At 38.9% G+C, this 9,082-nt stretch overlaps 1 protein-coding gene across 3 annotated transcripts; it reads left to right on the forward strand.

The window, feature by feature from the left end:
* Positions 1 to 583: 583 nt before the first annotated feature.
* Positions 584 to 7,794, forward strand: LOC108319228 (uncharacterized). Of its 3 annotated transcripts, none has more exons than XM_017550277.2 (7): positions 584 to 712; positions 905 to 1,430; positions 2,108 to 2,296; positions 2,381 to 2,620; positions 5,822 to 6,039; positions 6,222 to 6,476; positions 7,259 to 7,794. In XM_017550277.2, the coding sequence occupies exons 1-7, from the start codon at positions 671 to 673 to the stop codon at positions 7,490 to 7,492; spliced, it is 1,704 nt and encodes a 567-aa protein (XP_017405766.1). In that variant the 5' UTR covers positions 584 to 670; the 3' UTR covers positions 7,493 to 7,794. The 3 variants fall into 3 exon arrangements, with proteins under 3 accessions (XP_017405766.1, XP_052730192.1, XP_052730191.1); XM_052874232.1 differs by having other exon boundaries at positions 2,108 to 2,227; XM_052874231.1 differs by having other exon boundaries at positions 656 to 703.
* The last annotated feature ends 1,288 nt before the right edge of the window (positions 7,795 to 9,082 follow it).

A 9,082-nucleotide genomic window follows, 5' to 3' on the forward strand; every position in this document is an offset into this window, starting at 1 on the left:
ATTTTGAAAACTTTTTCTCTTCAAAACTCATATTTCTTTACCACATCACTACGGAATTAACTTTGTTTTTATATATTTAACGGAAAGGATTTGATTGGTACAATTATACCAAATGAGGACGGAATTGAGCTTTGTTTTTAAGGAAAGACAAACATGACACTAACCTCTAAATTTGAAGACCAATTAAACAATTAAATCTTTACTCATACAATAAACATGCGGTAAATCGCCGACATTATTTTGTCCAACGAGAATACATTTACTTATTAAAAAATCAAATTCAAAACTTCTAAAATTTTGGACAAAATTAGAAACATATCATGATATTGAAAAGAGTATTAAGAAAAAAAAACGATCATTATTGTGAATTTATTATACACAACCCCAATAATAGAGTAATGGAGCAAAACGGCGCATGTTCGTACAAGTAATTTCTACCCAACCGCCAGAGCAGACACACTCAACCTAACAATAATGCGTGGCCATTGGTCTCTGACGTGGCCACATCTTCGTCGTCAACTTCAATCAAATTTAACAATTTAATAATATGAAGAATTTTCTAGGCATAAGAATTAAAATAATTTAGTAAAGTTCTAACCTTGTATGATCTTTGAATAATCGTTGCTCAAATAGTAGAACAGTAACTTAACGACTACGACTCATCTGCTATATGCGAGCCTCAACGACCTTTCCTTGGACAAAGGTTGAGAATGTGAGAAATTCTAATATTCCTCTTTTTAACTTTTTTTTTTTCGGCTAATATTCGTCTAACCCCTTTTCGAATTTTTTAACCCGTTTTGAATACTGGTCGGGTTATCATTAACAGTGGTTGTTTAATTTATTATTTATTCAATAATGGTTAGTGAAAAGGTTTAGTTTTGCTTCTGGATCACGCTTTGTGCAGTTGGGAGAGTGTGTGTCGTGGGTGTGCATCATCACCCACCGTCACGCGAGTAGGTTAGTACTCGCTTTAGTGATTCGAGAATTTGGAGAGAGTGAGGAAGCGGTTAGCGAAATGGCGGAAATGAGAGGCAGGGACACGTGGACGGAGGAGCTCGCCAGTCTCATAGAGGATTCGGGCGTGCGCTACGGCGGAGATCCGAACGCCTCCTCCGCCACGTCGTTTGAGGTGAGGAGGTCCGTGTACGCGCCTCAGAGCGAGTGGGTGGAGTCCGGGGAGAGCTTGAAGGAGCAGGCCTTGGGGTTCGTGATGGCGTGGTGCGAGATACTTTTGGAGCTCGGGAGAGGGTTTAGGGACATTCTGCGGCAGAACCTGATGAACGAGGATTCTTATGTCGTGAGGAAGTTCGGTGGTCCTTGTTCCAAGGTTTCGAAGCGGTTGAGGTTTCTCAACGATTTTCTCCCCGAGGATCGCGATCCCGTTCATGCTTGGTCCATTGTGTTCTTCGTATTCATTCTCGCGCTGGCGGGTACGCTACTCCTCCTCCTCTCTCGTACAATCTATTTTGCTTTTTCTTTTGCCCAATCATGGTATGTGCTACTCAGGACTCTACACTGGACTCTGTTAGATTAAGGTAGTAACAAAATAGGAGAACAGAATAAACTCAGTTTTTCATAAATTAAAATTAACTTACGTGAAATTTTTCTCCAACATTTTTTATATTTGAACTTGTCTGTTATAAGTTAATCTTAATTTATAGAGTTTTTATTTTTTTGGTTTTTGGTAAAAGTATTTCATTAGCTCAAACCAATTTATATTTATCTCAATCTTAAAAGAAAAAAGTCTAATGAAAGATTCATAGGTTAAGTGTTCGTATAGTAGGCGAAGGAAATATAAAAAAAAATGAAATAATTAATTGTCTTTAGTTATAGTGTTAATGGAGAAATTAATGGGTCTTACTTTTCTTTTCTGTAACTAAAGTTTATCCAACCAAGATTTAAATGTATTCGTTATTGTTACCATATATTTCTTTGTGATGCATTGATTTTTCTTTAATTTATTTTTTAACTTTCATTCCATACCTGTTGATTGAGGTAAGTGATGCATGTCTGAGATTTTGGAGCACATATGGGTATTGCTTACAAATGATTTTTTCCTGTTGTTATGAGCTTCTTCAAGAGTTACTGGATTTTTGTGGTTTTGCAGCTATAAGTGTTGATCCCAGTCGCGAGGCAGTAGCTCCTATGATGAAGGTGCGGAAACATCCTCCTAGTGCTAGTCGTGTGCAACTTCCTGATGGTAGATTCATGGCTTATCATGAGCAAGGTGTTTCCTCTGAAACAGCTAGATTTTCAATTGTTGCTCCGCATTCTTTTCTTTCGTCCAGACTAGCAGGTAAAACGAGTTGAAATTTTAGGCACCAGAAGAGCTTTTTGGGTGTGGAGCAACTAATCTTATTCTACTTTTTGGCAATGGAAGGTTTACCTGGAGTCAAATCATCGTTGCTTGAAGAGTATGGCATTCGCTTCATCACATATGATCTTCCTGGTTTTGGGGAGAGTGATCCTCATCCCAACAGAAATCTCAACTCATCAGCCATTGATGTTCTGCATCTGGTCAATGCTATCAATGTTAGTGATAAGTTCTGGTTACTGTGCCACTCCACTGGATGCATTCATGCTTGGGCTTTTCTCAGATATGTTCCTGAAAGAATTGCAGGTTGTACATCTTTTTAAGCTTTCTATTTTCTAGATACCTATAAGTTGCTCGTAAAAATTCCTCCAACTTCAAACAAAGGAAGGGATGATAGAAACCAAACAATTACTGAATATCAAAGTTGTATTATTTAGAGTATTATGCAGTAAAAAGATGATTGAGCTGAAAGCTCTACAGCCACAGGAAAAGCCCAGAGTCCTAGACTCCTCCAGAGGATTATTCTCCTCCTAACCAACTCACAACCTCCTACTCCAGTACCCCCACACTCTCCCTACTCTCTCTTATAACAGAATTCCCCCCATCCTTGGATTCTTGGCATGTCATTCCCCATCCTAACTAACTTCTCCCTATTTCTTTTCCTAACCCCACTTTCTTTCTTCTTACATACACATTCCATATTTCGGGCCTGTTTATTCCTTCTATAATTTTTCCTTGCTGAGTAACAAGCCCATGTGCATTTCCCATGATCCTTATTAGGAGTCCTATCATTACTCCCTTCTGCAACAACAGCCTTGTCCTCAAGGCTGAAAGAAGGAAATTGACTCTGCAGTAGCACCTCACCTTCCCAAGTTGTCTCCTTCTCTGTTCTTCCCTTCCATTCCACCAACCATTGTTTGATGATGTTACCGCCCTTCGGAATCTCCTTGGCTGCTAGCGCTGCCTCCGGCTCTTCCTTATCTTCATCCTCAAGAGTCAACTTTGTTGGTAAAGTCGGTTCTATTGTCTAGTTTTCAATAGCCTTTTTCAGTTGGAAAATGTGAAAAACTGGATGTACTTTGGCTGATTCTGGCAACTGCACCTTATAAAACACTTTTCAAATGTCTGCCCAAGGTACCCAATATGACCAATTCTTGGGTTGTTTCGACACAAAACATTGTAAATAAGCTTCTAAACATCGGCTTACCACTTCCGTTTGACCATCGGTCTCAGGATGATAACAAGAACTCATTTTCAGAGTTGTTCCCTATAATCGAAATAATTCAATTTCCTTAGCAAGCAATTCAGCAATTTTCCTTGTAGTGTAAGGATGTTTCAGCAAAATAAAGTGGCCATATTTAGACAACCATCCACCACTACAAGTATAGCTTGAAACCCTTTCGAATTTGGTAAACCTGTAATGAAGTCTAAAGAAATATCTTCCCAAATTCTATTCGGAATAGGCAAGGGCTGAAGTAATCTTGTTGGAGACATTGCTTCATATTTTTTTAGTTTCTGACCTCGTAGTTCTAGATATTTGTCTTGCCAAAGGAAACTTAGAGTCATCTCTTCCCAATCAAAAGTAACCTTCCCAAATCTTCGCAACCAAAAAACTCCCAAAATCATGTCTATGTCTTCCAACTCCAACACATATGGCTCCACCATAGTAGAGAATTATCCTAGTTGAATGTCCAACTTCTCACATTTTCCCGTAGTAGAGACCCTGTGCCGATATCCTAGACGGACCCCAATCATTTTTCTTTTGTCCACTTTCAACTCCAGAGCAGCCACTACATGAGGAGAGATGAAATTGTGACTAGCCCCACTATCAATCAGCACTCCCAGGGTTACTCCATTGAGACGACCTTTTATGCGCAGAGTTGAAGGGCGATTCCGACCATCCCACGACACTTCAACCTCTGCAAACAGCTCCATAGAACCACACTCCAAGGTACGGTCATCTTCCTTTTCTCGCATCCCCCTCTCGATCACCTCTCCCTCTCGATCACCTCCCCCGCTTTGTTTACTGTTTCGTCGTCAGCTAACACCACCATTCTCAGTTGCCGCTCCGTACATCGATGCAAGGGGTGTTATTTTTCACCGCATCTAAAACAAAGCCCCTGAGCTTTCCTGTTTATCAATTCAGAATAAGGCAAATCCTTCTTGCCGCGATTCCGATCGACAGTCGAAGAACGATCACCGGAAATGCGATTGCTTTGTTGTGTCACTGAACGTGACTCATGAGGGTTTGAACTCCCTATCGATAAGGGTTTAGTTTGTGTGCTCTGGGTTGGGCCTAAACCCACTCCTAGACCCGTACCCCAATCTCGATTGCTTTTCAAACCCCGTACTCCTCCTCCACGCTGAAATCCCTCTCCTAGCAATTATGCTTCCACATCTCGAGCTAGGCGCATGGCTTGGAGACGATTCACAGGGTTGAAGGTGCGAACCCTTTGCCGAATCTCCGATCGCAATCCTCCAATAAAATAGCCCAGATATTGCTCCTCTGTTAAACGAGATACTTGAGACGATATATACTCAAACTCTGCCAGGTACTCATCTACGCTACCCGTCTGCGACAAGTCTTTCAACTCCTCGAAAGGATTATCGCTAGTACGACCACCATAACGACCGATCAACTCCCTTTTTAACTTGGTCCACGACAACCCCACCTCTGCTTCTTGTAGAAGATTGAACCAATGAATGGTTGCACCTTCCATACTCAACTTGGCCAATCGGACCTTCACCTCTTCTGTATAGCCTTGCACTTCAAAATATGTCTCTGCCCTCGTAATCCATCCCACAGGGCCAGTACCATCAAATGATGGCAATTCCACCTTCTTAGCTGCCTCCTATACTCTGCACCTGAATCCATATCTGAAAATGGAGATTCTCGACGATCTCCCACTTGCTCGTTACGCAACTTAGTAAACTCTTCCAACATTAATTGGCGAAATTCCCCCAACGTCTCACGTACTGAAACTTCCATCGCTAACAATCTTTCCTCAATGCTTCAACTCGGTCGGACATTTTGGGTGGCATGGACAGCAATGCTAGCTCTTCTCGGCATCCGGCAGGTCGGACCAATGATAAAAACCAAACAATTACTGAATATCAAAGTTGTATTATCTAGAGTATTATGCAGTAAAAAGATGATTGAGCTGAAAGCTCTACAGCCACAGGGAAAACCCTAGAGTCCTAGACTCCTCCAGAGGATTATTCTCCTCCTAACCAACTCACAACCTCCTACTCCAGTACCCCCACACTCTCCCTACTCTCTCTTATAACAGAATTCCCCCCATCCTAACTAACTTCTCCCTATTTCTTTTCCTAACCCCACTTTTTTTCTTCTTACATACACATTCCATATTTTGGGCCTATCTATTCCTTCTATAATTTTTCCTTGCTGAGTAACAAGTCCATGTGCACTTCCCATGATCCTTATTAGGAGTCCTATCAGGCTTGTTGCAGAACCTGATCTAACTTGTTATAGTGTCTGAATTGCAGGTGCAGCAATGTTGGCTCCTATGGTTAATCCATATGACCCACACATGACTAAAGAGGAAACAAAAAGAACTTGGGAGAAGTGGCTGCCAAGGAGGAAAATGATGTATTCTTTGGCTCGTAGATTTCCAAAACTTCTCCCTTTTTTCTATAGAAAAAGCTTCTTGCCTGAAGAGCATGACGAGATTGATAAGTTGCTATCTTTCTCAAAGGGAAAGAAGGTAAGAGCGTCATAAGTAATCATAACTTAAACTTTGTAACAAGCAAGCATAATTACTCTCAAATGTTTCATTGTTCATCAGTATGAACTGACTTTTCTGTAATAATCTGCTTGAAACAAATAAAGTTAATTGTTCAACGATCAATAAATTGATTGTGAATATAATCGATTTCACGTGTGCAGGATAAACTTGTGATTGAAGAACCAGAATTTGAGCAATTTTGGATAAGAGATGTGGAGGAGTCGGTTCGTCAGGGAAACATACGCCCATTTATAGAAGAAGTTGTTCTGCAGGTATCAAATTGGGGTTTTGACCTTAAAGAACTTCATGTGCAAAAAAAGTGTCAAGCAAAAGGCTTACTTCTTTGGTTGAAATCCATGTACAGTCAGGTGGACTGTGAATTAGCAGGATTTCTTGGCCTTACACACATATGGCAGGTTTGAATTTCTAACACATTGTTCTTTGAATACTACAATTTTTGTATCAGTATTTGGGATATTTTATATATTTTCATTCATGTGCAACTGATATTCTGCATGCTAAGTTGTAGGAAGGAATGTATAGAGAGATGGCCTGATAGGAAGTGGATAGTTTATGAAAGAAAGAGAAAAGGAAATAAAGCGGGGGAGAAGTGCTAGGTAGTTATAACTACTTTAGGACTTTGGGTGGGAAATAAAGCTCCTATAAAAGAGCTGATGTATTCTGTTTTGGACACTTTTGGGAATTGTTAGTGTAAAGACAGGATCACGTTTATCCTGTGGAGGGGAGAGTATTAGGCTCTCTGGGAGGTTGAGTGTAGAGATACGATATTGAAATACAGAAAATATACAGTTTATACTTACTTTTCTGTGTGTTTGAGTTCGATTGTGTGTTTTAGATAGGATTTCCCATTCAGAAACCTATCATGGCCGATGATTTTAGATTATTAGGAATTAGGTTTTAAGTCTTACTCGTTTTTACAAAACCGATCTAAAACTCGTTTAGAATACTGAGTTTGAGCAATACAATATAAATAAAAAAAAATGGTAATAAAACACCCTCTTCCACAAAGTAGTTAAAAAAAGTAGTGAGAATTTTTTGTAAATTAATTTATGCACACTCAAAATTTTAGTTTTTAAAGAAGTTAATTTTTTTTTTGTATTTATCAGTTTGATGTTGTAATCACTTATAACTTGTTCTTACATGTAAATCTTTGGTTTCCCTTTTGAATACTCAACAGGGACTGGATGATAGGGTGGTCCCACCATCAATGACGGAATACATAGAACGGGTTTTGCCAGAAGCTGCCATCTATAAACTTCCAAACGAAGCTCACTTCTCCTATTTCTATTTCTGTGATCAGTGCCACAGGCAGATCTTCTCCACTCTCTTTGGAACTCCTCAGGGTCCAGTTCAACGACAACTGGAAACTGCATTCGAGGAAGCTAAGGAAGAAGCTGTTTTACCTTCTTAACTTTTTCTAGTGTTACATTACTCTTAACTGCTGATATGCACGTCTTAGGTTGTATGTAAATACCACAGGCAGCTCAACATCTCTATGGAGCTAGAAAGAAGAAAATGTTCGTTATAAATGCTCGGAATTTTGAACCATGAGAGCTTTTGGAGACATAGGTACACCAAGAATATCACACAATGTTTCTCCTTCCTTTAAGCAAATTGAAGTAGAATTTGTCTAATGGGTTCTGGACGGTTCCACTTGTAATCATTTTTGAAAAACTTACATAATTATTCCAAGTTTTTATTCATATTTTCAAAGAAGCTAAACCCACTAAATTATTGATCTACATTCCTACCTTTTCAAGCAAATACATCTTCGTCTATTTCTTACTTCCTTTTAGTTGGGTAAGAAATGGAGGATTTCTATCGGGAATTTGGTCCTTAGGGGTGAACCATTCGTCTTGAGAGTCCCTGTTTCAGTTAAACATGTCGTTATCCACTAATTATGTGGGTAGTGGTAGCATGCATTGTGAACTCATCATTATTTAAATGTAACTTCTTTTAGATTTTTCGTTCATTCTTTATAATTTAAATCGAGTATCGTTTCAAACTTACGCAATTGACATTTTTTTTAGGTTTAATCCTTTTCGACATCCCTATTTATGTACGAATGTCTCAATTGGGTCCTCATTTTTTAAAGTGTATCAAAATGGTCCCTAATTTTGAAAATTGATATCAATTGAGTCTTTTTCGTTAAGTTGGCTGGACGGCGTTAAAAAAATCGATGAGTGGATGCTGAGATGGCGAACGAACGCTCGTCCACCAGCGAACGAACGCTCGTCCATTAGCGAACGAACGCTCGTCGACCACCGAACGAACGGTCGTCCAGTGTGGAACGAACGGTCGTCCAGCAATAAGAGGTCGACGAGCGTTCGTTCTCTGGTGGACGAGCGTTTGTTCGCTGGTGGACGAGCGTTCGTTCGTCATCTCAGCATCCACTCATCAATTTTTTTAACGTCGTCCAACCAACTTAACGGAAAGGACTCAATTGATATCAATTTTCAAAATTAGGGACCATTTTGATACACTTTAAAAAACGAGGACCCAATTGAGACATTCGTACATAAATAGGGATGTCGAAAAGGATTAAACCTTCTTTTTAATATCAACTTTCATTGAGATAAAACTATTCAAGGTTGTTTTCAATACAATTACAATATAGAAAAGGATAATTGTAGTATGAGTATCTCTTCATTTTTTGTGATTTTTGTTCTATTTGTCTAGTATGTCCTTAAATTGAAAATCTATTAACCAATTACAACTTAGTCAATAAAAAATACCAATCAATAAACAGTATAAAAAAAGCATTTATCCCTTAAAAAGTAATCTAGATATCAATTTTTAAATTATTATTATATAAGTCAAGGGAATTCAATTATGATTGTTTATGATTTTAAAATTAGAAATTTGTGTTAAATTCTTAAAATAGTAAATGGGCAACGTTTATCCCTTCTATATTTTCTGCGAGGAATGTGCAAGATTAAATTCGATTATATACTGAAATGTGTAAATGGAAACCATGTTCCTATACGTGGATTGATTAATT

Source organism: Vigna angularis, chromosome 3 (assembly GCF_016808095.1).
Source record: "Vigna angularis cultivar LongXiaoDou No.4 chromosome 3, ASM1680809v1, whole genome shotgun sequence".
NCBI classification, from domain to species: Eukaryota; Viridiplantae; Streptophyta; class Magnoliopsida; order Fabales; family Fabaceae; genus Vigna; species Vigna angularis.